This window comes from Dromiciops gliroides, chromosome 4 (assembly GCF_019393635.1).
Source record: "Dromiciops gliroides isolate mDroGli1 chromosome 4, mDroGli1.pri, whole genome shotgun sequence".
Lineage (NCBI taxonomy): Eukaryota > Metazoa > Chordata > Mammalia > Microbiotheria > Microbiotheriidae > Dromiciops > Dromiciops gliroides.
Window position 1 is genome coordinate 178,339,753 of NC_057864.1, and position 27,168 is coordinate 178,366,920.

At 47.0% G+C, this 27,168-nt stretch overlaps 1 protein-coding gene across 1 annotated transcript in view; it reads right to left on the reverse strand.

Annotated features, from left to right (window-relative positions):
* Positions 1–27,168, reverse strand: part of ABCC3 (ATP binding cassette subfamily C member 3) — an 81,444-nt gene that overhangs the window by 15,553 nt on the left and 38,723 nt on the right. Inside the window, exons 4-26 of the mRNA XM_043964801.1 lie at positions 26,992–27,129; positions 26,280–26,405; positions 25,883–25,944; positions 24,990–25,121; positions 22,914–23,141; positions 21,942–22,119; positions 21,595–21,756; positions 19,495–19,587; positions 18,469–18,672; positions 16,146–16,292; positions 15,760–15,847; positions 14,335–14,401; positions 13,913–14,039; positions 13,519–13,695; positions 9,228–9,395; positions 8,136–8,325; positions 5,650–5,755; positions 5,147–5,291; positions 4,443–4,650; positions 3,637–3,947; positions 3,049–3,248; positions 2,691–2,817; positions 2,021–2,122 (exon numbers count right to left, since the gene is read on the reverse strand). Coding sequence (XP_043820736.1) covers positions 2,021–2,122; positions 2,691–2,817; positions 3,049–3,248; positions 3,637–3,947; positions 4,443–4,650; positions 5,147–5,291; positions 5,650–5,755; positions 8,136–8,325; positions 9,228–9,395; positions 13,519–13,695; positions 13,913–14,039; positions 14,335–14,401; positions 15,760–15,847; positions 16,146–16,292; positions 18,469–18,672; positions 19,495–19,587; positions 21,595–21,756; positions 21,942–22,119; positions 22,914–23,141; positions 24,990–25,121; positions 25,883–25,944; positions 26,280–26,405; positions 26,992–27,129 — 3,486 coding nt within the window. The remainder of the gene's footprint in view (positions 1–2,020; positions 2,123–2,690; positions 2,818–3,048; positions 3,249–3,636; positions 3,948–4,442; positions 4,651–5,146; positions 5,292–5,649; positions 5,756–8,135; positions 8,326–9,227; positions 9,396–13,518; positions 13,696–13,912; positions 14,040–14,334; positions 14,402–15,759; positions 15,848–16,145; positions 16,293–18,468; positions 18,673–19,494; positions 19,588–21,594; positions 21,757–21,941; positions 22,120–22,913; positions 23,142–24,989; positions 25,122–25,882; positions 25,945–26,279; positions 26,406–26,991; positions 27,130–27,168) is intronic.

The window sequence follows — 27,168 nt, forward strand, 5'->3', positions numbered from 1 at the left end:
GACTCAAATATGAAGAATTCAAAGGTCAACAATATTAAATAAGTAGATGGGAGTCAGATTGTAGTATAGGACTTTAGGTCCTAACTGATGAGATTGTATTTTATTCAAGATACAAAATGGAGTCATTGATTTGTTTTGTTTGTTTGTTTGTTTGTTTTTGGTGGGGCAATGAGGGTTAAGTGACTTGCCCAGAGTCATACAGCTAGTAAGTGTCAAGTGTCTGAGGCAGGATTTGAACTCAGGTACTTCTGAATCCAGAGCCAGTGCTTTATCTACTGAGCCACCTAGCTGCCCCACCCCCCACCCCCCAGAGTCATTGATTTTTGAGTAAAGGAATGACATGATCAGAAATGTCTTAGGAATACTAATTTAGTAGCTGCATGAAGGATGGATTGCTTTCTTAAGGGTCACCAATGGCTTCCTAAAAAGCAAATCCAACACCCTCTTCTCATGCTTAATTTTCATTGAATTCTCTACACTGTTTGGTACTATTGATTGATTACTCTTTCCTTTCTGAAACTTTCCAGCTTTGGCTCTCATGGTACCATACTTTCCTGGTTCTCACCCCACCTCTCTGATCTTTTTCTCCTCCACTGTCTCCTCTTCTTGCCTCTTAACCTTGATTATCTCTTCTTCTCTCTCTACTTCCTCATTCATTCACTTGATCACTCACTTACCATCCATTCATTAGATACAAATATTAACAAAACTAAGTTGCTATCCTCGGTACAACACTGTAGCTATCTTGCATTGTTGGCTCATTACAACACTACAATTCAACAAATATTTATATCCTGTTTGCTGTGTACAGAGTCCTTTACTAAGTATAGAACACAGAAAGTTTAGATAAGACGATGTCTCAGCCCCAGAAGAATTCAGGATTTAGAAAATTAAGCTTGTGGTTAACAGAAACTACCAGATCTTTATCTTGTGAACCAGAGGCCAAGTTATATTTCCTCCATCCTCTATTTGTAAAATTGCTTTTTTTTTAACTTAAAGGAAAGTTTTTGGGTTTTTTTTGGGGGGGGGTTGGGCAATGAGGATTAAGTGACTTGCCCAGGGTCACACAGCTAGTAAGTGTCAAGTGTCTTAGGTCGGATTTGAACTCAGGTCCTCCCGAATGCAGGGCTGGTGTTTTATCTACTGTGTCATCTAGCTGCCCTGAAGGAAAGTCTTGATATGAAACTTTACTAGATTTTGTCTCATCAGCTTCTGTGACTGTTACTGCCACCACCTTAGTCTCCCAGATGCCAAACCTCAAAATAACCTCAGATTTTCCTCCCTACCCCTTTTTCACATCCAAGCCTTCCTTCCCTCACAATGTCTTTCCTGTTCCTCCTCTCTTTTTCATTTCTACTGCCTTTAGATGACTTTCCCACCTCCGTATCTTTGATAGGTGACTTTCCCACTTCCATATCTTTGATCCTGCAGTTTCCTCTCCTTGTAATGTCCCCTCCTACTTTTGTCTACTGAAATTTCAGTCACCCTTCAAAGCCTAACTGAAATGTTACCTCAAGTGAACCTTCTCTCTTCAACTCCTGTAGGACTGCATCACTTACTTGGCACTTGTCTCATTCTACTTTGTATTATAGATAATTGTGCATTACCCTTATCCTATCGTCACTCATACTAGACTGTAAACGCCTTGAGGGCAGGAACCATGTCTTGTACAACTTCATTTAATGCCATGGCATATAGCACAGTCTTGGACATAGGAAAGTTGAAATATGGAAATAGGAGAGGATCCAGAACTCAAACACTGAAAGGGCAGCTAGGTGGCTCAGTGGGAAAAGCACCAGCCCTGGATTTAGGAGGACCTGAGTTCAAATCTGGCATCAGACACTTGACACTTTCTAGCTGTGTGACCTTGGGCAAGTCACTTAACCCCAATTGCCTCACTTAAAAAAAAATGAAGTCAGAACTCAAACATTGACCCACCTGTCCCAGGGCTCCTCGCTGCAACCTGATCAAACTCAGCCCCTATCCACTTTCCTGACCCCAGATCTGCAGTATGGCCCACCTCAGTCTTAGTCTCTGAGTACTCTCTAACTCTCTCCACAGCCACGATGTTGCTTTCCAGGTCCGATGTCATCCGTACCATCCAGTTAAGAGCCATCGTAACCTAAGGGAAGGAGGAAATAGGGTGGAAGAACAAACTCTAAAAACCTCCCAATCCCCTTTCCAGGTTTCTTCCTGCTTCAAGTTCCTAGCAATAACAAAGGCCCCTGGAAGAAAATGTATATGTCTTTCTGTGTAAATCTAGGGACTGATGCACAACTCCAAACACAGGCAGGCTCTGATTTAAGCAAATAAACTCCCTGATCATCTGGATTGGGCATAGATCAATTAACCTGAAAGTGTTACTTTCCCAAAGAATTCACAGTAAGACTCCTCAAAAGAGAAATCACATGTCATTCATTTAAAATATTCATTTTGTAAAACTTCATTTGCCCTCAGCTTTTCAATGGACGTCTGTTATAAAAGCAAGTCCTGCCTGCACGGTTGCAGGCAGGCATGTCCATCCACACGTGTACACCTTGAGTTCAAGTGCTTATGTGCCAGCCCAGCATGTTATTCTACTCATGTGGGCAGGCTGGGAGTCACAGCATGTGTGCACGGAAGGGATATTATGGTTTTTGCTCTCTAGCTGTTAGTGCCCCCACCTCCCTAGGACTGGAGAGGGCTCCCACCTGTAGTGCATAGGACACAGAGAGGCCAACTAATCCTGGATTCAGGCTGCTTCTGCTGATCACAGCAAAAAGTGCAGCAAAAAGCACGACACAGTTACCGACAAACTCTACACGGATCCCCAGCCACCTAGGGAAGGATTCGTAAATAGGGAGGTCAAAGATCAAGATGGAGCTAGAGGTGATTGCTAGAGATGGTCCAGGGATTAAGGGGGAGGACTGGAAATATTTGGTTCAGAGGTGATGGGGTTTAGTGGTAAGGAGCTCAGAGGCAATGGGGTATCAGAGGTAGGTGACAGGGTGTCAGAGGTAATAGGCCAGATTAGGGGTAGGAATAATGTAGGCTGAGAACACTCTTGACCGGTTAGAAACGATGTTGGGATAGCAGCTCTTCTGATTGGCGTCCACTTTAGCATCACTGATGGCCATGAAGTCATGAGTACGTCTGTAGGCACGGATGACACTGGCACCCGTCACAGTCTCCGAGAAGTGAGAATAGATGGGTGAGCGGCTGACTGATTCCAGGCGCTTCAGTTGCCTTGAAGTGGCCACATAGAACCGCTGACAAGGGTGGAGAAAGACATTAGAAGCAGGGGTAGCAGAGTCCCCATCAGATCCCTCTGAATCATCACCCTCTATCCCTCCTGATGCCCCACTCCATCCTCTGTCCGTGCCCCACCCCTCCTGGGGACTGCAGGTTCACAGTTACTCTCATGGCCATTTTGGGGAGGTTGAATGTCAATGTTGATAGCAATAGAAGGCCACTCCTTCCCCATCCTCTGGACACACAAGCCAGTCCAAGAGCCTCATCTGGCCTCTAATAAAACTTCAATATAGAACTCCCAAGTGGCCTCCTCCCTCCAGCCCCAAGTTATAGTCTCTCTTCTTTCCCAGTTTCCAGGGTCCTTGTTCCTCTAAGTCACTCCTTCCCCCCACCAGCCCCAGGCACCTGTACAAATATGTAAAGCCCAGCAAGGGGTAAGATAACCACAGCAAAAAGTGGGGTGCTAGACATGATGACCACCAATGTGGATGTTGAATTAAAAAAGGTCCCCAGCAGCATGAGGATGGTGGGGGGGATGACCTCATCGATAACATAAACGTCCTTGGAGAAGCGATTGAGGATTCGCCCAGAGGGTGTCGTGTCATAGAAAGACTGGGGTGAATGCATCTTGTTGGCTAGTAGATTGCTGTGCAGTGTCTGGGCGGCCTGGATGCCTCCTACGGCCAGTGTGAAAGCTGACACCATCACAAGGATACCTGGCAAGGATGTAGAGAAGGAGGCACCTATCAGAAGTAGGGTACCCAGGAGAGGACTACAATGGCCATCCCCTCCCTCCCAAGAAGAAAAGTGGCATTTCTTATCTTTGGTTTTCTAGCACCTAGGACAGTGTTATGGAAGCTGCTAAGACTCAGGGGTTGATCTTTTTCTGTGGACCCTCTTAGCAGTCTGGTGAAATCTAAGCCCCCCTTCTCAGAATGATGCTTTTAAGTGCAAAAAATAAAATATACGGGATTACAAAGGAAGTCAATTATATTGAAATAAATTATCAAAATACATACTTAAAAATATTTAGACCCCAGGTTAACAAACCCTGTGCCAAGTAAATGTTTGTTGAATTAGAATTGGCTTTGAGATGGGGGGAACAAGATGGCTTCTCTGTCCCTCCCTTCGACCCCTCCATCCTAGGGGCAACAGCCCCATTGAGGGACTCCCACCCCTCCTGAAAGGGGACTGAAGACTCCTCTCTGCACCTTGCAAGAGTCCCAGGGCTGCATACACGCCCAGGCGCAGACTTGTGTGGCTCTGTGTGCCGTTAATTACAGGCTCATTAGTCCAGTCACTGAGCCATATATTGGCCCCAATAGAAGCGGCACTTTGGCATGAGTATAGGAAGCAGACGGTCACAGAGGTGCAGAGGCCCACGGCTTTGGCATAGGCCCAGAACACACTCAGCTTCACCTGTAGAGGGGAGAAGGCCCATATCTATCTTTTCTTTTCTTTCTTTCTTTTTTTTTTTTGCAGGGCTATAGGGGTTAAGTGACTTGCCCAGGGTCACACAGCTTGTAAGTGTCAAGTGTCTGAGGCCAGATTTGAACTCAGGTCCTCCTGAATCCAGGGCTGCTGCTTTATCCACTGTACCACCCAGCAGCTCCCCCCCCCCATATCTATCAACATCCAGAGCCATCCAACCCAGAGAGATGGGGAGTGGGCAATGGATTGAAGGACCCACCAGGTGTTTATATGGCCTCTTTCCACCCCTCGCTCCCACATGACACTGATACCAGGGTCTCTTTCCCACCATTCTCCAATATCTCATGACAACTTTGCCCAGGGCTCTGTATTGTTGGCCCAACCCTTCCCATCCATCCTCAGCTTCTTTCCACCTCCAAAAGTCAACCCCCTGACCCAAGCACCCTTCTTCCATTTTTGCCTCCCTCTCCCAGTCCCCTCTCACAGTGCCCATCTCTGCCGTCTCTGCCTGGATCAGCTCTCCACGGGTGACCGTAGGTTCTAGGGTCTTCTTCTCCACAGGCCCTAAGCGTCTCCTAGTGGAAGGTCGACCAGGGCCCTCCCCTTCTGAGGAGATCACACTCAGCTGCCTGGGGACAACAGTCTCTGAGTTAGAGTAGGGAGGGAGACAGAGGGAACAGCTCTTGTCAGTCCCCAGAGGAGACATTTTGCCTCCCCCCCAAACCCAGTAAGCTGAGACTCCCTGAGGGCCTCAGAGGGAGACAGAACCAGAGATGAGGCCTTAATCCTTCAGCCTAAATCCTAGGGGAGCAGGTATCAGAGAACTTCCCAACATTCACATGCTTCCTCCACCTCCAGCTGGGCACAGGGAGTCCCTTTTTTGTGCAGAGACCAGGCGCTTGGTTTTACTCTGCTCAGGGAGAGGTGCAGCGGAGGTCCGAGTCTGCTTGCACTGGGGAATAAGGAAAGGAGCTGCCTTCCACTCACCTCATGAACTGTTTTCGGACCTCATTAGTAATTGGCTCATTATCTGTCAGGTCTGTGTGATTACTGAGCGTGTCCTCCACCAGCAGAACCTCCTCATCCGCCAAGACTGCAGTAGGGAGGGAGGGACAAAGAGAGAGGAGGATGCTCAAATACCGTGACTAACCTGACCTCAAAACTCTACCTTGCCCAGCAAGGAGGAGGAAAAAGCTGGCGACAGGAGGTTGGGGGAAGTGGGAAGGACTAGGCCAACGAAGAGAAAACAAGAATCAGTCAAGAATCAGTCAGCTATAGCAAGAGAAATTTAGCTTAGACAACAGCATGTTGTCTGGCTCACAGTTTTTGATCGAGAAGGGACCTGAGAGGTTAGCTAGTTCAGCTCCATCATTTTCCTGATAAGGAAAATGGGGCCTGGAGAGGTTAGGTGACTTGTCCCCAGCTGCTGGTGCTCTCCCCTCCAAGTCCATCTATTCCATCTATTCTGTGTTTATCTTGTATTTACTGATCTATGTATGTGTATATTGATTCCTCCCATTAGAATATTAAGGTAGAGGGTAGGAGCTGTGAACATTTAATAAATGCTTGATTATTTAAGGTCACACAGGCAATGTGTCGAAGGGAGGAATGTGAATTCTTCTGATTCCAAACCATTATTCTTTCCCATAATGTCAGGCTGTCTTTGGGGAAAGTCTGGTGCACAGGAATGGACAGGTATGTTTCTTTAGAAATAGAAAGGTTGCCTCTGAATGAGTGACTTTGATAATGGGAATGGGGGAGGAGTGATAAACTAAATGAGCTTTCTGGCAAGCAAAGAAGATACCCTTTTTCCATTTGTAAACTAAAAAAAATAGTTCCCTTCTAGAGCTATCGCCCCTTAGATAAGGAGATTGAGCCTGATAAGACTCATACAGGGGGATGGGATTGGATGGGTTGTGATGGAAGAACGCAAAAGAGGGGGGGGCAGGGAGAAAGAAAGAGAGAGAGAGAGAGCTGGGAAGAAAGAGTTCCTCAGTTTTCTTCCTAAAACTAAACAAACACCCTCATCTTTCTGCTCTTCACCACTGTCAATTTTCCTTTAAAAAAAAAAGCCTTATTGCCTCTAATCCCCCCCCCCAACTTCACTCCACACTCCTTCATCCCCTAGTAATCTGGCTTCTGATCCCCTCCCCATTGGTTCCAGTAGCCTCCCTCCCAAATGAGCTTGTATTTAATTACTTTACATTTATTATCTTTACATTTGTTCTTCATGGACTTAAATATGAACTTGTTTCCTTCATCAATTTGTTTCCTTAAATAAAGCAAGCTCCTTGGATGTAGGATTATTTTGCTCATGGTATTTACATCCTCAGGGCTAAGAACAATGCTTGGCATATAGTAAGTGCTTAATGAATTACATATTGATTGATTAATTCTGTCCCCACCAACTTACCCTGAAACTGCTGTTGCCAAAGTCCTCCAAGATCTACTACTCACTAAGTAGGAACACAGAAGGATGAGATTTAGAGCTGAGACTTTAGAGATCAGATCCTCAAGGAAGAGGGTACAGAGAAGAGAAGAAGGCCAATGATGGATCTTTGGGAGATGTATATGGTTAGTGAGATAGGAGAAAGAGCAGTCAGTGAGGCTGGTCTGGAGAGGCTGCTGTGTCAGACCCTGAACACACACACTGAACCCTTTCTCAAGAGACTCTAGAACTGGTTCAAACCCCATCACTTAGCATAGTGCCTGGTGCATAGTAAATGCTTAATAAATGCTTGCTGACTGACTGACTGATGATGAACTTGTGACACAGACAGGTTGAGTGACTTGAATTAGATCACATAGCCAATGAATGGAGGAAGTACCTTTTCCTCAGTCCCCATCCTTCTTCAGTTCTTGTAAGAATCCCAACACTGTCAACCACCTTCTCCCTCCTTGGCCTCTGTGATACTGTACTCATCAGACTCTGAGCATATTTGTATTGAAAGGGAGAGGGGGAGAGAGAGAGGTGTGTGTGTTAAGGGGCTTTTGTTACACTTGGTGATTCTCCACCTAGTTTTTGCATCTTTTCAGATTCTTTCTCTTCTCCTCCTAAATGTAGACATTCACCAAGTCATCAGCTCTTTTTTTTTCTCTTCTCTCTCTCTCTCTCTCTCTCTCTCTCTCAGATCTTATCTACTCACAAGGCTTTTAACTGTCACCTCTATGACTCCAAAACCTGTATCTCTAATCCAAGCCTCTATTTGGAGATTCCGATCCAAATTCCCGACTGTCTTCTAGATATCTGACCCAGATGTCCCATAGGCAGGTCAAACTCATCATGTTCAAAATGACATGCACTTAATAAATGTTTGCTAAGTAGAGTTGTTGAGATATGTGGAAGGATGGAGAGAGAGAGACAGAGACAGAGAGAGACATGGAGAGATGGAGGAAAAATGGGATTAGGAGTTTATATGAAATAAGGGAAGAGGGGAGTTGGAGACAAAGAGCAGTGGGATATAGGCTGATACCAGTGGCACTGTCCTCTTCTTGAATGTTCTCATCATCAGGAACATAGTTACGAAGAAATTCAGCAAAAGCACCCTCCTGCTGGAGCAAGGCAGAGAAGGAGCCAGCTTCGGACACCTGTCCATCACCCAACACTATGATGAGATCTGCTTGGGACAGGAAGCTCACGCCATGTGTCACCAGAACCCTTGTCTGGAAGGAAGATGAGGCATTAGAGGCTTTCTACCATATTCACATTTATTATTAGTAGTAATAGTAGTATAGTTCCAGAAGCAGCAGTAATAGTAATAAACACACAACTGGATGGATGTTGCAGAGAATTTAAATTCTAGAAAAAGTTTTCTAATAAGTAAGGTTGTCTGTAAGTAGAACAGGGCAGCTAGGTGGCACAGTGGATAGAATGCTAGGCCCGGAGTCAACAAGACTCATCTTCCTGAGTTCAAATCCAGCCTTAGATACTTACTAGCCATGTGAACTTGGGCAAGTCACTTAGCCCTCTTTGCCTCAGTTTCCTCATCTGCAAAATGAGCTAGAGAAGGAAATGGCAAACCTCTCCAGTAAGAAAACCCCAAAATGGGGTCACAAAGAGTCAGACAGGGTTGAATAACAACAATGTAAGTAGTAATCTTCCTTGAGAGGTAATAGGTTCTCCATCACCGGAGGTCTCTAAGTGGTCATCAGGTTGGAGTAGAGGCCTCTGAGGTCCCTTCTAACTTTAAGAGTCTATGATCTATGATCACACCCACAGAACACCCTGATGAGTCTCTATAGGTGCAATATCGGGGCAAATGTGTGAGATGAGGTATAGGAAACAGACATTTCACCTGCATGCATCTGGATGGCCAGGGGCCTTAGATACAGAGTCTTCATTTATTTATTTATTTGTTTGTTTGTTTTGCAGGGCAATGAGGGTTAAGTGACTTGCTCAGGGTCACACAGCTAGTAACTGTCAAATGTCTGAGGCTGGATTTGAATTCAAGTCCTCCTGAATCCAGGATTGGTGCTTTATCTACTGTGCCCCCTACCTGCCCCCAATATGGAGTCTTTAAATGGACCCTCTCCAACTCTTGCCATTTCATGCCCCCAGCTCTTACCTTGCCTCCTAGCACCCCATCTGGCCCAATGACGTGATCAAAGATGTGCTTGGCCACGTGGGAGTCCACAGCCGAGAGCGGGTCATCCAGAAGGAAGACATCAGCATCGCTGTAGACAGCTCGGGCCAGGCTGACTCGCTGCCGCTGACCTCCGGACAAGTTAATACCCTAGAAGGAAGATAACAACAGCAACAACAATAGTACTGACACATATACCACTTGAAGGTTTTTGAAATACTTTACAAATATTTCATTTGATCCTCACAACAACCCGGGGGGTAGGGGGAGGAAGGAACAAGTGTTTATATAGTACCTACTACATGCCAGGCACTATGCCAAGTGCTTTTTTACAATTATTATTTAATCTGATCCTCATAAACCCTTGGCATGTAGATATTATTATTATTATTATTATTATCTTTATATTACAGCTAAAGAAACTGAGACAGAGGTTGTGTCTTGCCCAGGGTCATACAGCTGGTAAGTATCTGAGGGCTGTATTTGAACTTGGGGCTTCCTGATTCCAAGCCCTAAACTGTGCCACCAGCTGTGCCAAGATGGATAAAGGTAGAGAATTATTATCTGAATTTAAGAGTTACACTGCACGTATGCATATATGTGTGCATACAAGGATAGGGTGGAAGGCTAGAGAGATTACTATCCTTTTTCTATTGGGAAAGTGGGAGGGGGGCACGAAAAATACTCAGAGGCATAGAAAGAGATGATGGGCTCAGAGAAAGTGCCTCTCTGCCCTGAGATCCCATAAATTCTGTGCATTTTCAAAAGGACCTGAGCATCTAACATGGTGGATAGAGAATTGGACTTTATAGCAGGAACAAAGATATGGATCCAAATTTCATCTCCGATACTTAACAGCTGTGGGACCCTAGTGGGCAAGTCACTCACCCTTTCTAGGTCTCAGTTTTTTCATCAATTAAATAAGAGGATTGTACTCAGTGACATACCTATAAGATCTCTTCCAGTTTAAAGTCTATGAGACCAGGCTGACCCAACTAGCCTCTGCTCTGGTTTGTCATAGACTCGGAGGTTGCGCTTGGGCAGGTTGCTCTGGAACACATTATATTTCTGTACTCTTTCCCTGTTCCCACTGTTCTCACCCCTCAGGCTCCCCCAGTGCCAGAATGGGAGCATAGTCCTTTGATTTTTATGGGAGCCAGAAATTTCTGATGAGGCTGTCATTAATATCAAAACCCTACCATCTATTATCCCTTTGATGCCCTGGCCAAGGGTCATGGGGAAGCTCACTGGAAATTTTGGAGCTTGGTCCAGGTCACAGATCAGGAAGCTGTTCCTGTGGTCCCTCCTGCATATCTCCTGTTTTCAGGGAAAGAAGCCCAACCCCCAACCATCCTAATTCCTTCTCGATCTCTCTGGCCCAAGGGAGACAGGCTTTGACTACGGGGATCCTCTGAGGAGCACTGGAGAGCCTCATTCTCTTTGGGGGAATGAGTATAAGGTGAGGAGAGGAAACCACCTGCTCTGGAAACCTTTGGCTGTGGCCTCAGAGACAGGAATGGGGACTGGAGGTTAATATGTCTAGGGGAGGGGCAGCTAGATGGCACAGTGGATAGAGCACCAGGCCTGGAGTCAGGAGTACCTGAGTTCAAATCCGGTCTCAGACACTTAACACTTACTAGCTGTGTGATCCTGGGCAAGTCACTTAACCCCAATTGCCTCACGAAAAAAAAAATGTTGGGTAGGTGAAACTATGATCCTGAGAATCAGGTCATAATTGGCCCAAGGTCACCTGGTCAGGTCTTTCTGGTTCCCAATAATTAATTCTTTTTTAGAATTATTATACCCATCCACCTCCTGCACAAGGCCCTTCTCGATCCCATAAAGGTGAAGAGTAGTACAGTAGATAAAGCATCAGGCCTGGAATCAAGAAGACATACATTCAAATACAGCTTCAGATACTTACTAGTTCTGTGATCTTGGGCTAATCACTTAACCTCTGCCTGTCTCATGGCTTCCTCTGAAAAATGGTGCTAAGAATATGATCTACCTCCCAAGGTTGTTGTGAAGCTCAGAGAAGATAGTATTTGCAAAAAAGTGCTCAGCCCAGTGCCTGGCACATAATAGTTTCTTATCTAAACTTTTGTTTGTTTGTTTTTTGTTTTGTGGGGCAATGAGGGTTAAGTGACTTGCCCAGGGTCACACAGCTAGTGTCAAGTGTCTGAGGCTGGATTTGAACTCAGGTCCTCCTGAATCCAGGGCCAGTGCTTTATCCACTGCACCACCTAGCTGCCCACATAAAAGCTTCTTAAACAATGTTTCTTTCTTCTCTCCCTCCCTCCCTCCCTCCCTCCCTTCCTTCCTTCCTTCCTTCTTCTCTCCCTTCTTCCTTTTCTTTTTTCCTTCCTTCCCTCCTCCTGCCACCTCTAGACAAAATTACTACCTACAAATAACCTTATAATTTAGCTTATACAAAGTGTCCCAGAAGTCTTAATGCAGTTTAAGCTATTAAAGCGAAAACTGCACTAAGATTCTAAGGACACACTGAATGCACTTATACGTGTATATGCTCTCTCCCCTTATGGAATGTTACATTCTTTGATGGCTTTGATGGCTTTAATAGGATATTATGATGTTATTATAATATTATGATATTAAATTGGCATTATTTAATGCGATAATGATGTTGTTATAATAATAATTGTGAAAGTCCTGCCACTGATGCTGATTCGTGACTCTATTACTTTGGGCAAGTCACTTACCCTCTCATCTCTCCAGGAAATTCTCCAAGACTAGAAGTTTCAGAAAAGTTGCTGACCTGCCCTAGTGAAGAGCATTTCCTCTTCTGGGAGTTCCCAATGTCAATAAAATCACAGGTCAAGTCCCTATCCATAATCTATTAATAACTGACATTTTTTTGTGTATGTGTGTGAGGCAATTGGGGTTAAGTGACTTGCCCAGGATCACACAGCCAGTAAGTATTAAGTGTCTGAAGCCAGATTTGAAATTAGGTCCTCCTGACTTCAGGGCCAGTGCTCTATCCACTGTGCCATCTAGCTGCCCACAATAACTGACATTTATAAAGCACTTTAGAGTAGGTTTTTTTAGAGTAGTTTAGTTTTTCAGGGGAAGTATTTTACTCACATTGGCTCACTTAATCCTCATAACAATCATGTAAGGTAGATGGATAATCTGTTTTACATCCATTTTGTGATGAGGAGACTGAGTTACAGAGAGACCAAGTAATCTGCCCAAGGGCATTAGGAAAGTAAGCCAGGTCATACCTGAGAGGCTAGTGAGATTTCCATCTTGAGCACTGACACCATGGATACCAGCAAATGCTACAAATTAGGGCTTGATCTATTGTTCTATTAATTCTCTAATTTAAACTTTAAAAAGTGATGAAGAAAATGATAATGATGCAAATTACACTTAAAAGTTTGTCCTACATACATCTCCCCTCCCCCAATCTGGTTGTTAAACATTTACTAGCACACCCTTGCTGATGAGATGTTCTAAGGAACCTGGATTCTGGTTTCTTGTGATTCCAAATACATGATTCTTTCCACTTAATAGCATGACTTTTCATGATATATTTTCTGATCATTGTATAGGCTAAAAGAGCCAGGATGGGAGAGTGGAAAGGGTGATGAACTTGGAGCCAGGGGTTCTGGGTTTGAATCATACCACTGACACTTGAGTGACCCCAGGGCAAGTCACTTTATATCCCTGAGCCTCGGTTTCCCCATCTGTAAAATGAGGAGAAGGGTTCTTGCACCACCTCACAGGACTGTGGTGAGGATAGCACTTTATAAGCTCCAAACTACTAAAAAATAGTGTGCTACTAATATCATCACTGAAGGCTCATTACATATGTTGGAGAAGTTTGGGGTCAAGATTCCTATCTCTAGATGAGGTTGTGGGGTTGAGGTGAGCAGTCTGTTAGGGAGGGTTATCACAGAGATCAGGGAGAGATGTATATAATAATAATGGCAAACATTTATATATGGTTTTATACACCTTATCTCATTTGATCCTCACAACAACCCTATGAGGCAGGAGCCATTATTATCACCATTTTATAGATTTAGTAACTGAGACTCAGAGAAATTAAGTGATTTGCCCAGGGCCCTATAGCTAGTAAGGACCTGAGGCAAGATTGGAACAGTAGGCTTTCTTGATTACCTTTCCACTACACCATACTACTGGAAGTGGAGGGAGGGGGCTGAGTGCACATGCCAAGGAGGTAACAGTGTATATGGATGGGTGGGGTCATCCCCCGCCTCTGGGGAAGGGGGCAAGAAATATGTCCCACCTTCTCCCCAATCTCAGTCTGATCTCCTCCAGGTAGTACATTCAGGTCAGTGAGCAGAGCACAGGCCTCAAGGACACCTTGGTATCGCTTCTGGTCCATCGGCTGGCCGAAGAGGATGTTGTCCTGCAGCGTGGCATTCTGAATCCAAGCCTGCTGGGGCACATAGGCCACGGAGCCCTGGCCATGGCACTCAGGGTCACCAAAGGAACATGGGACTCAGGTGAGGGAACTTGGGACAAGATCCAGCTATGGTCTGCTTACCATCCTCCCCACCCTGAAGGGATGAACTCACCTCCAAGCCTCTTCTCCCATCAACCCACAGGCACCCCACCTCCACCCCCACCTATCCCTCCCTCGTCTCAGCCCCCGATCATCCCAGGTTCATCTCACTGACCTTTACAGCCACTTTGCCCTCCAACTTCTCCATCTCACCCAGCAGGGCAGATATAAGGGAGGATTTCCCACAGCCCACGGGTCCCACTATGGCCACCAGTGACCCTTTTGACACTTGGATGTTCAGGCTGGTTGGAGGGAAGGTGAACCAGGAGCCCAGAGTGAGCTGGGATGTATGTATAGAGAAGAACCCAATTCTCATTTCCAGCCTCCTCACCCAGGAGATCCAATACTGCCCCCTGATCCAGACTCCCCGCTGCAACCTGTAACCAGGTCAACCCACCCTGGAATTAAACACCAACAGTTCTGGAGCCAGAACGACTAAGGATAAAAATATTGCCTGAGTTGATCTATCCCTCTGCCCCTCTTTGTCAGGAGGCCAGGGAAGGAGGGGTTGAGATGGCAGAGGGGGAGGGCTTTTACCTGTGCAGAGCTGGAGGAAGGTCCTGGGCCCAGGTAAAGCTGCCATTTTCTATGGTGATGGCGTGGCCTGTAGTGATCGGGGTGTTTGCCATAGTGAGAGAGGGTATGTACTGGGGCGGGGAGGTGTGGGTCTGTGGGGAGAGGGTGATGAGAAAGGCAGGGAGCCCAGTGGGGGTGATGAAGTGAGGGAAGGAATAAGGACTTCTGGGAAACAGAGGGCCCAGAGGGATGATGTGGGGAACTGAGGAAGAAGGCAGACAGTGGGAGAGGATTAAGTGTGGACAAGATTTAGAGCGAGCACAGAATTCTAGCAGGGAATAAGAGGGACTCGGAGAATGAGAGGGAGTGACGGGAGTACAGGAGGACAGAAAGCCAGCCTGATTAAAAGAAGAGAGTAATAGGGAGTCATGGGGGTGGGGGGAGAAGGGGATCAGAGAGCACCATGGGGGAGGGGGTTATAAAGAGCAATGAAGTACCATGGAATTCTCATGGCACGTTGTACGGCACAGGGGAGTGTGTGAAGAGTCCTGAGAGGATTAAGGATGGCAAGGAATTCTAAGAGTAATAGAATGCTAGCAAGCATTAATGTTGACTCAGGTAATGGTAGGGAATGATGGGGGTAGAGGTCCGTTGGAGTCTTGGAGGGAAAAGATTAAGGAGAGGATGAGAATAATAGGCAGGGAAGTGGGTGGGCAGGGGGCCATGTAAGTGGAATTATGGGAAAAGGAGTGCTGGGGTGCCATGAATTCGTCGGGGGCATGTGTGAAGTAGGGGGTTGGGGGTATCAAGAGAATGATAGAAAGTAATGGAGAAGACAGGGTATCCTGGGGGCATTAAGAGTGGGCCAGGAGTCAGAGGGAGAACAGAATCCTGAAGAGAGGTTAAGTGAGACCCAGATTAATTGGATCATATGATTTTTTTTTTTTGGTAAGGCAATTGGGGTTAAGTGACTTGCCCAGGGTCACACAGCTAGTAAGTGTTAAGTGTCTGAGGCTGAATTTGAACTCAGGTCCTCTTGACTCCAGGGCCGGTGCTCTATCCACTGTACCACCTAGCTGCCGTGAGACTCAGACTACTTAGGAGTGATGTGCAAGCAAGCAGGAAGCAGGCAGATGTGCTGGGAGTGGGAAACGGGGTTAAGGGGAAAAGTGGGGATTTGGAGGATGGTCGGGTAGGGAGAGCTGGGAGGGAAAGGCAATGAAGACAGGGGCTGGAGGCCCGGTGAGCAGGAAGCCTTCAGAGCACCAGAGCAGAAGGGAAAGAGGAAGAGGAGGTGCCAATGGAGAAAAAGAAGGAAACTGCAGATTAAGGGATTTTTTTCCTCTGGAGAAAGGGGAAGCCTAGGGAGGATAATGTGCCAAATGGAGAAGGAGAAGGAGAAGTAGAAGGGGTGGGGGTGGGGAGCAAGGAAAAGAGTCCACGGACCTGGAGAAATGGTCCTTGTTTCCACACACTGAGGGTCAAGCTCTTCATGGTTCAAGAATTGCTGGATCCGTTTCAGAGACACACTGGTCTGAGGAGATGGAGGGTACATTAAGGCCTTTGGCCAAGCCACTGTCCCCTTGCTTTGTGCTGTGCCCTCATCATCTCTCCTGACCCTGGTCTGCTGTGGTTACAGTTGGAATGTCTTCTCCTTCCCCCCGCCCCTCGGGCCAGCCTGGGCACTGGGGCAGTGCTGCAGGTAACCCCCTCCAGGATTCCTGTGATCTGAGGCTTGGCCACCCACAAGCAACCTTGGGACCCCCATGACACTACTGCCAGACCCCCAAACGACGTCCCCTTCCCCTGACCCTGAGTGACCTTCCCAGTACCTGAGCCAAGTTGCTGATGACCTGGGGCAACATATTAAGAGGAAACCTCAGGATGTTGAACAGTGACAAAGACACAAAGGCCTTCTCTGCATCCAAGATGTTCTTCTCATCCACTGACACATAGACCGCAAAAGTGGTCAGTGCCACCTGGGAAAGAGACTAACTTTCAGGTGCAAGGAGGAAGAACACTCACAAACTTTAGAGGTTAAGGGAGGGGTGTGTGTGTGTCGGGGTGAAAGTCTGGGGAAATGCACCCACCAGGGAAAGGAAAGTGCGGAAAAGGACAGGGAGACAGGTGGAGAGCTAGGGGAAGCAAAAGTTCCAACTACAAAGCAGATTTAGGTTCTATTTCCTGGAAGAGGTGGGTCTGAGGTCAAATCTGGAAGAAGAGGAAGTGAGAAGCCTTGAGGTGTCTGGGGAGTCATGAACATGTGTGCAAATCTCTTGAAATGGTTTCACATTTTGGAATTGGCATTCCTCAAAATGATCATTGTGTAAAATAGGGTCACTGGTTCCATCCTGATGGAAATATGCAATGTGAATTCTAATATTGCGACTCCTTGGGGGAATTCTTTATTCATCCTAATGGGCACCTAGCTGTAGCTGGTACTTGATAAATGCTTGTTGAAGTCAGAGCAGTTAACTAAGGCTTTGCTTCAGGAACTAACATCAAGGGGGCATGTTGCCTCCTGATGGTGGAATGAGATTTCTTTGCAGAGCAGTTTCTATACCTCTAAGTTCTTTGCCATAATTGTTGGGAGTGTGGTAAGAGGAAGAGAAAGTGTCCCAGGGGAGGTTAAAGAAGCTTGGTCAAAGGCCAGAGGAGATTTTAGTAGGTAGGATTCCACTTCCTCCTGGCCACCCTTCCTCTGGGCATGACATGTCAGTCAGTCGATCAATAAGCATGGCTAAAGACATGAAGAAAGTCAAAAAGATTCTCTTTGCTCTCAAGGAATTCACAAGTCTAGTGGGGGAGATAAGCAAACAAATATGTGGTAGATATATAGGAACTAGTTAACAGAGAGAAGGCACTAGAATCAAGAGGAATTGGGAAAGGCATTCTGTATATTATGGGATTTAAGCTGGAACCTGAAGGAAGCTGGGAGGCAGGGGGCAGGGCAGAGATGAGGAGGGAGAGAATTCCAGGCACGGGGGGACAAAGAAAATTCCTGAGCCAAGACCTGGAGAGTCTCCTTCAGGAAACTTCAAGGAGACCAGTGTCACCAGATCAAAGAGTATGTTGGGGTCAGAGGCATGCAAGGCGTGAAAAGACTGGAAAGGTAGGAGGGGGAGCTGGATTGTGTGGAGAGCTTTGCACCCCAAACAAGGTTTTGTATTTGATCCTGGAGGTGACAAGGAGACACTGAGGTCACTGGAGTTCACTGAGTAGGAGGGTGACGTGGTTGGATATGCACATGACAGCATTGTCTGTCTTTCCAAGCCCTACCTGAACCCCACCTCCTACACATCTGTTAAACAGAGTGTAGGGACAGCTAGTTGGTACAGTGGATAGAGCACCGGCCCTGGAGTCAGGAGGATCTGAGTTCAAATCTGACCTCAGATACTTGACACTTACTAGCTGTGTGACCCTGGGCAAGTCATTTAATCCCAATTGCCTCACCAAAAAACGGAGTGTTATCAATACTCCCAGTTACAGCTCTGATTAAAATCCCATAGTTTGATATCTAGTCAAACCCCTCATTTTACAAATGAGGAAACTGAGGCCCATTGAGAATAAGTGACTTGCTCATGGTCACACAGGTAGTAACAGAACCAGAATTTGAACTCTGGCCCTCTGAATCTAAGGTTAGTGCTTTTTTAAGGTGTACCTCAAATTGGACTGTTGTGCAAATCTCCCTGAATATGTTAGGGCTGGGGACGCATACTCAGAGCTGAATCCCACCCAAGGGACAAGGTCAGGGAGAAAAGATCAGATAAAGACACAGAGATAGACAGACAGATAGAGCCAGGAAGAGCCAGACAGAAAGGAACAGTTATGAGTCAGTTAGATGGTACAATGGATAGAGTCCTGGGCCTGGGAGAAAGGAAGACCTGAGTTCAAATCCAGACTTAGACGTCTATTAGCTGTGTGACCTTAGCCAAGTCACTTAGCCTATTTACCTCAATTTCCTCCCAAACTGTGCCTCCCTTCCTCTTCCCCCTTCCCCAACCCTACCCTGAATCATTCCTATGGAGGGAAAAGAGAAATAGAGCCAGAGGCTCAACTAGATGCTTGTTGAGGAGAGGCTCCCCATCATGGTCTCCAGGTTTGGGGCAGCCACTTCCACCCTCTTCGTCCTCCCCTACCTCCCCCCAGTCATACCAGGAAGGGGGCGCTGAACCAGGTGAAGGTGGACACTGCGTTGAGGAAGGCCGCCTTGCGTAGCACTTGGAGCTCTCCCTGGCGGATTTTCTCTACCATCTGGGAGAAGCTGGGCTCCCAAGCATACAGTTTCAGAACCTTGATTCCACTCAGGATCTCGTTCATTAGCTTGATTCGGGAGTCCTTGTACCCCATCTGTTCTACCTGGATGTGTTTTAGGGGGAAGGCCACATTCATTCATTTGGTTAATTCATTCAACAAGCATTTATGCCAACACCTAGCGCATGTTGGTCACCGAGCTGGGCATGGGAGATAACAAAGCAAACGATGAGAACAGTGCCTGTCAGGGAGTTTATATTCTGCAAAATGCACACGGATAAGTAAATAGAAAACATACACAGAGTATTGTTGGGGATGGGGAAGCAGAGATGCTTCTCTCTCTTTTTTTTTTTTTTTTTGTTTTTAGTGAGGCAATTGGGGTTAAGTGACTTGCCCAGGGTCACACAGCTAGTTAAGTATTAAGTGTCTGAGGCCGGACTTGAACTCAGGTACTCCTGATTCCAGGGCCGGTGCTCTATCCACTGCGCCAGCTGCCCTAGAGATGCTTCTCTTTCCAAGATTATGGCTAACAAGAAAGATAGCATATAAACCTGCCACACCCCACACCAGACTCTGACAATTGAGAACTTTCTCTTCTGGAAGGAGATTTTTTTGGGGGGGGGGCAATGAGGGGTAAGTGACTTGCCCAGGGTCACACAGCTGGTAAGTGTCAAGTGTCTGAGGTAGGATTTGAACTCAGGTCCTCCTGAATCCAGAGCTGGTGCCTCATCCACTGAGCCACCTAGCTGCCCCCTGGAAGGGGAATTTTGATGAGGCAAGGGAAGGACTCAGAGTGGGTTCAGCTGGGCCTGGCTGGTGCCTCCCTTCAGTTCCACGGGCCTCCTTCCCAAGTCAGGAACCAGTTGTAGACAAACTCCCATTTCCCCCCTCCCACTGACTAGCCCCAGGCTGAAGCCTAGCACCCACCTGGAAGGTTCGGGTCTTCATGGCAATGGCCCCATTCAGAGGGATCAGTAAAATCATCAGAGCAACGCCAGCCAGAATTGAGGGACCCAGGTTCTGAGGCAGAGAGGAAGGCAGGTGAGAAACAAAAAGAGCAATTTAAGAGGCAAGGGGAAAGGTCACTCGGTGGATTCCAAACCAGAGGACTTCAGTTCAAGACAGAACAAATGAGGGGCAGCTAGATGGCGCAGTGGATAGAGCACTGGCCCTGGAGTCAGGAGTACCTGAGTTCAAATCCGGCCTCAGACACTTAACACTTACTAGCTGTGTGACCTTGGGCAAGTCACCTAACCCCAATTGCCTCACTAAAAATAAAACAAAACAAAACAAAAAGACAGAACAAATGAGATCCGTCATTTGTTACCTGTACCACTCCAACCCTCCGCTTCTTTGTCTGTTAGATGAGGGAGCTGCCCTAGCCAGCCTCTAAGGTCTCTCAGAGGCTTAACAACAACAACAACAACAACAATAATAAAGGGAATGGTTAAACAAGCTGTGGTATATGATGGTGATGGAATATTATTGTGCTATGAGAAATGACAAGCAGGATAATTTCAGAAAGGCCTGGAAAGACCTGTATGAAGTGATGTATAGTGAAGTGAGCAAAACCAGGAGAACATTGTGCAAAGAGACAGCAAGAGAAAGAGAGAGACATAGAGAGTAAGAGAGACAGACAAAGAGACAGAGAGAGTGAGAGAGCAAGAGCGAGAGAGAGAGAGAGAGAGAGAGAGAGAGAGAGAGAGAGAGAGAGAGAGAGAGAGAGAGAGCATACCAGGGAAGGCAAGATAAAGACAGATAGACTAAGAAGGACATGCAAAAAGGAACAGGAAAAAGTAGCTGGATACAGAGGCAGCTAGGTGGTACAGTGGATAGAACATTGGGCTTGGAATCAGGAAGATTCATCTTCATGAATTCAAATCTGGACTAATATACTCACTAGCTGTGACCCTTAGCCCTGTTTGCCTTGCTTAACCCTGTTTGCCTCAGTTTCCTCATCTGTAAAATGAGCTGGAGAAGGAAATCTTGGCAAAGATACTGGAGTGATTTGCCATTTCCTTCTCCAGCTCATTTTACAGATGAGGAAACTGAGGCAAACAGGGTTAAGTGACTTGCTCAGGGTCACACAGCTAGTAAGTATCTGAGGCTGGATTTAAACTCAGGTCTTCCTTACTCTATACCTGGTGATATATCCACTGTGCCACCTACCTCTCCCGATATAAATCCTATTTATTATTATTTAAGGCAGACAAACAAATAGAAACAGAAAGTCAGATAAAGGCTAGACAGAGAGGAGCAGGCAGAGCCAGACAAAGAGGGTCAGGAAGAGCCAGATAAAGACAGACAGACCAGAGAGGATGAGATAAAGACAGACAAACAAAACAGATAATCAGAAAGGGCCAAGCTGTCAGTGAGAACCAAACAGACCCAAACAGTGCCAGAATGAGTCAGACAAGGCAGTTCAATAGTAACAAAGCTAGACAAAGTGAAAGAGGGGAAGAGAGAGACAGAGACAGAGACAGACAGAGACAGACAGAGAGATAAAGAGAGGAGAGAGCAGAAGAGAGGAGAGAAACACAGAGAGAGACAGACAGTCAGAGAGATAAAGAGAGGAGAGAGAGAGAGCAACAGAGGAGAGACAGAGAGAGGAGAGAGACAGAGACATAGATACACCTCTATGCCAATTCTGGGCCCCCTTCCCTAAGTCATGGACCATTTGCTGACAGATTCCCATTCTCTCTTCATCTTGATCATCCCAATTCTGTAATAGAGTTTTCTGGAAGGAGAGAAGAGGTTGTGTAGTGTGGTGTGTGTGTGTGTGTGTGCGTGCGTGCGTGCGTGCGTGCGTGTGTGTGTGTGCATGATGCGGGGCGGGGAGTGCTGAGCTCTAGAGGCTCAATAAGTCCAGGCCTACCCTAATACTTCTACTTGCCTCCAGTATCACAGATAATGTTCTTCCTGTTCCCATAGCGAGTCAAGCCAGTGAGAAGGTCAGTATGAGGGGATGCAGATTATGGCAGCAGGTGAGTCTAAAGGTGTTGGGAGCTTGGGACCAGGATAAGTCACCTGCCACAGGAAGTAGATGGCCAGGATGATTTGCATGGGTGCTGACCACAGCATGTTGAGGAAAGTGACCAGGTCTGTGAACCGCTGGGCATCCACGGACATCAGGTTGACAATCTCCCCCACAGTGGAAGAACGCTTGGCTGAGTTGGTGATGACCAGGGCCTAGAAACAGTGGAGAGTCAAGGGATAGGTGTGCCCTGCAATGAGTACTGGGCATGGGGACCCATCCTTGGGCACACTGTAACTCCCAGGCCTGCTTGGTATCCCCACCCTGCCAGGGTTTTATCGTGATGGAGGATAATGAGCCCTCCATCCTACCCAGCCCCTCCTCCCCTCTTCCAGCTGACCTTCCGATAGATGATGCCAGTGATCCCCGAGCGAAGCCGGATGCCAGTCACGAAAACATACTGGAAATGCTGGTGAAGAATCAGAGTCTGGACAACTGAGCATCCAAACATTAGCCCAGCCACCAGGAAACCCCACCAGGCCGGGGCGGAAGGGTTCGAAATGAACCTGATCAGCACACTGCAGGAAGATCAGGGAATAACATCAGGGTAAGTGAGGCTCTGGGCTAACGCTAATGGCTTGGCTATGGGAAAACTCTAGAATTCAGTTCCCAACAAGCATCCATTTGTGTCTGCTACATTGGGGCAGCTAGTTGGTGCAGCAGATAGAGCACCAGGCATGGAGTCAGGAAGACCTGAGTTCAAATCCAGATATAGATACTTACTGGCCATTTGACCCTGGGCAAGTCGTTTAACCCTGTTTGACTCATTTTCCTCATTTGTAAAATGAGATGGAGAAGGACATGGCAAACCACTTCAGCATTTTTGCCAAGAAAACCCAAATGGGGTAACAAAGAGTTGGACATGACCAAATAACAATAACAAAACCCTGATTCTCCAACCCACTCGTTTTAATAAGAAGGAAAATTATGTCAGAAGTGACTTTCCCAAGGTCACAAAGCCAGCATCTTGATTCTTCCAATTTAGTGCTTTTTCCATTCTGTACCACTGTGTTACCCTCTGACCTGGATTCAGCAATGTGTGCTAGTACTTAAAAGAAAGTCCCAGTAGAAGGTGTAAGTTTTAATTTTTTTGTTTGGTTTTTCAGATGTGGAAATTGAGGCTGAGTGGTGAAAAGGGTTGTCCACACTCCCATAACTGATATAATACATGTCAGAGAAAGGACTTGATATAGGTCTTCTGACTCCATTGGTCTTTTCACCATAACATGAAATCATTCCACTTATCCCCATTCATTCCTGCCCCACGGGAAAGATGCCCACAGGAACCCACAGCCTGAAGGAATAGTCAGACCTGAGCAGCTGGGGGTTGACAAAGGCCAGCAAGTCTTGGATCAACTTGTAGAAAGAGCTGATGAGAAAGTAGGGTCCAAAAGTGATCAGCAGGGCCCGAAGAAAGGATGGCTCCCGCTTCTGCAGCTGGTCAGATAGCAAAATCTCAGCCTCCCCTGGTTCTTCATCGGAGACTCTCCCCTTGGAGCCCTTTGCATTGGTGGTCTTTGCAAATGCCACATCTTTGGACCTGGGTGAGAAGGGAGCAGAGGGTACAAAGACGGTTAGAAAGCCTACATGGAAGGCTTGAATAGGGTATGCGGGTGTGGTTTGGGTTGTTTTTTGCGGGGTTGGGGGGGGAGTCTTTATTGAGGTTGGGGGAGGAAAGCTCTTTTCTCAAACCCAGATTTGGAGCAGTGCTGTTATTCAGAGGTGACCTCTCCTCAAGCAGGAGGTGACTGTTAATTCTCCAATGTACAAGAATGAACTGGATGTGGGACCCTGGCTGGAGACATATCAGGGATAGGGATTCCATCTCCACCATACCCTCTCACACCCACTTGCCTTCTCCCCCCGCCCCCAAACTGGGGGACCAACATTCCCAGTAATCCCTAAAACTCTCTGGGTCTGAGATGGGATGGGGTGGAGAAAGTTGGGGGAAGAATTAGCTCCAGTCTCTTCCTACATGTCCAGCTGGCTCTGGAGAGGTTGCTACACCAGCTAGTAGCACAAATTCTAAATGGTTTCTTAATCACAAGGGAAGATAAGGGGACCTGGTTCAGCTCATTTGCTGAGGCCCCAAAGAGGCAGATTTGCAGCTGGGAAGGGGGAAGTTGTGATGGGGGAAGGGGGGTGTGTGGGGAACCAAAGCAGGAAGAGTGACCATTTGTTGGAGGTGGGGGGAGGGCTGCAGGCAGGGTGTGACGTTCAGAAGACTCAAAAACACAGGAGCTGGTATTTTGCTGACAATCCTGTATCTCAAGCTAGGCCCAAAGCCAATCAACAGAAGGCAGTTTTGAGTTTAAAAGATTTCCAGCCCCAGGCCTAAGGAGAGGATGGAGGGATGGGGGAGGAGGCAGAGAGAAGAGTGTGAACCCCATGGCCTGTTGGGAGGAGGGAGACAGGGAGTCTATGCAATCCTGGGGCTGAAAAGAAAGGAAGGGGCAGTCTCCAAATTCTTATCTCTTTTGCCTGATGAGTCCTGGGGGTGGGGGTGGGGGTGCGGTGATATGTAGAGGGCAGACTCCTGAATTCCTTGTTACCCTTCTGATGGCCATCTAGGCCAAAAACAATTCTTAATATGAAACCCACAGATTACTGCCCACCCCGCCAAGGATTCCATGGAGAGATTTATGGGGATCCATGAACTTGAATGGGAAAAAAATTACATCTTCATTTTTCACTAAACTCTAACTGAAATGCACTATTTTCTTCAACTATTTAAAAACACGATTCTGAGAAGAGGGGTCTAGGCTTCACCAGGGCTCCAGGAAAACAAAAATAGCGAGCCCCTGGCCTAGAGGGTCATCTTATCCATTCTCCTGTCACCAGATCAAGTATTTAAAGTCTGGACCAAGAGAACCTTAGAGATTAACTTCTTCATTTAACAAATGAGGAAACTGAGGCCCAGAAATAGAACATAAAAGCTGGATCAGGAAAGAGAGGTGGGGAGCCCTCCTCTCTCCCCTGTTCTTAGCATTCACCTTCCTCTCTGAGGGAAGTTTTAGAATCTAGTCTTCCTCTCCCCGACCTGAGGTCAAAGGAGGTGGCCAGTCAGGCTCAGGGCAGCCAGGGTCAGGGACTACTCTTAGAGGCATGAGAGAGCCAACCAATAAATTCTATTTGAAACGACTTTCAGGGGAAGGCTTAAGAAAAGCTTTTTAGAAATGCAATACACCTCCTAAGGTGGGGGGACACCTAAGGAAAGTGTGGAAGCAGGCTCTAATATCAAGGAGTCAACTAAATATCCTGAGGTTCTCCCCCCTTTTTTTCCTATACTTAGCACTGCTTCACACAAAGTAAGCACTTAATAAATGCTTGCAGTACATGCTTGTTGATTATTGATTTCAACTCCTCAAGAGGAAAAGAACATCCTCACTCTTTGGCCTTTGCTCTCTGCTTTTCCCACTCCTTGATCAGTCGAGGCACCACAATTTTTGAAGAGTCTTCCTCATTCAGAGACCACAGGTCCTTCTCCTCCAGAGGCTTGCGGTATCCAAGGATGGCCATCCTAGAGAGAAGGGGAAGGGGGAGAGGGGGACACTAATGGGATTCTGCCCTAAGACAATCTTTTAGGGTTCAGTGGGCATAAGACTCTGGAGAAAAGCATTTTGTGGTGGACCTGTTACCCAAGAACTTGTCATATGGCTATTAAGGGGGGACAGGCTGGTCATCTAGCCCTCAATCCTTTCCTTGGTCTCTTATCTTACCCCCCACTTCCACCCAACACAAGGGAATCTGGCCAATTTTCAGTCTGCTTCAAGTTTTGGCTGCTCTTCCCTGAGCCCTGTTGGGCTCCAGGTTAGGGGTAGTCAGATCATGGAAGATGTGTTGGGTCAGGAGCTCAGGCTTCTTTTCTTTGAACCAGGGATAATGAGTTACCAGACTGAGGGTCAAAGCCATAATTACCACCTGATGATCTTACTCTGAGGCTCAGCCAAGGAAGATGGCAAACCGGCCAGACTGTTGAAAGTTGATGAACCGACTGGTGCCCTTGCCAGGCTAATTACCCCTATACGTCTGGCCTGGGGCCATGTCCTATCTCTAGCCTGATTCAGGGTTAGCAGCTAGCCCTGCAAATTGGGGCTGAAGGTTGGTGGTTAACCTCAATAACAGACATGGTTCCCTGAGCGGGATTCGATCTTATATTTGGGGTGGAAGAAGGTTGGGAACAAATGAAATATATGACTCCCAGGCCAAAGAGACCATATCGGCTCTTTGGGTTTCCAACCCCCACCCTCAAGAGATCAATGGCAGAAGAGGTCAACTCACTTAGTGAACCACCAGAAGGTCAGACGGGAGAGGAAACCAGCATTGGCCTCTGGACAAGGGTTCTGCCGGGGTTTGAGCAGGCAGAGATGGAGGTTGTGAGGAAGTTAGAGCAGTCTGGACTGCTCCTGCTCCCTTGTTCCTTGCTCCTGCTGGAGCAACCACCACCACCACCAAACTCCCAAAGTCTCTACCCTTTGGTCTCTCAGTGCCTTCTAGGGGGTTAGGGATAAGTTCTTCATCCCCCACCATCCCCCCACATATCTTCTGACCTGCTGTGGGAGGCTTTCATCAGAGCACCTACGTAAGGAGCATGCTGGGGAAAATGACTCAATGAACCCAAGGTATAACTTCCCAAACTCCACCTTCCCTCCCCAAATCATCCTTCCCAATCACTTACAAGGTCCACATTGGCAGAGGGCGAAAAAAAAGGTGGCTTGTCCTTGAAGCAGGAAAGGATGAGTGAGAAGAGGATGAGTGTAAAGTATATATAGAATGTAGTAAAACGGAATGTGTCTTGGACTCCCTGTGGAGGATAAGGTGTAGGGGGTTGGCAAGGTTATGGAGAGGAAGGTAAGTGTCTATGGGTATACCTGTGGCTTTACTCACTGGAGCTCAAATTTAGATCCTGCCCCAACCTTGATTTCTCTGTCTAAAGATGGCGGCCCCCACTCTACTTTCTCACCACTCCAAGAATGCATGATGATGTTCATTCATTTCAGTTGTGTCTGCCTCTTTGTGACCTCATTTAGGGTTTTCTTGGCAAAGATACTGGAGTGCTTTGCCATTTTCTTCTCCAGCTCATTTGATAGAGAAGGAAACTGAGGCAAACAGGGTTAAGTCACTTGCCCAAGGCTACATAGCTAGTAAAGGTCTGAGGCCAGATTTGAAGTCAGGAAATTGAGTCGTCCTGATTCCAAGTCCAGTGTTCTATCCATTGCACCACCTAGCTGCCCATATATGATGATAAGCATTCCCAATTGAGGAGTCACTGGGATGTTACCAAAGGGTCACTCCCCCAGGGAACTTGGGTTTGACTTGTCCACTACACACACACACACACACACACACACACACACACACACACACACACACACACACACACACTATACCTCTCCCAAGGCAGTGAGGATCTTGGAGCGAAAAGGGACAATGGCACAGGCACAAGACAAGAACCAAAAGATGATCAGGACACCAGAGGATCGCACACCCCGGAGCCGTTCATATTGCATCAGGAGGGTGGCCAGGAGCTGAGGCGAGGAGAATACAGAGCACAGACATGGACCCAG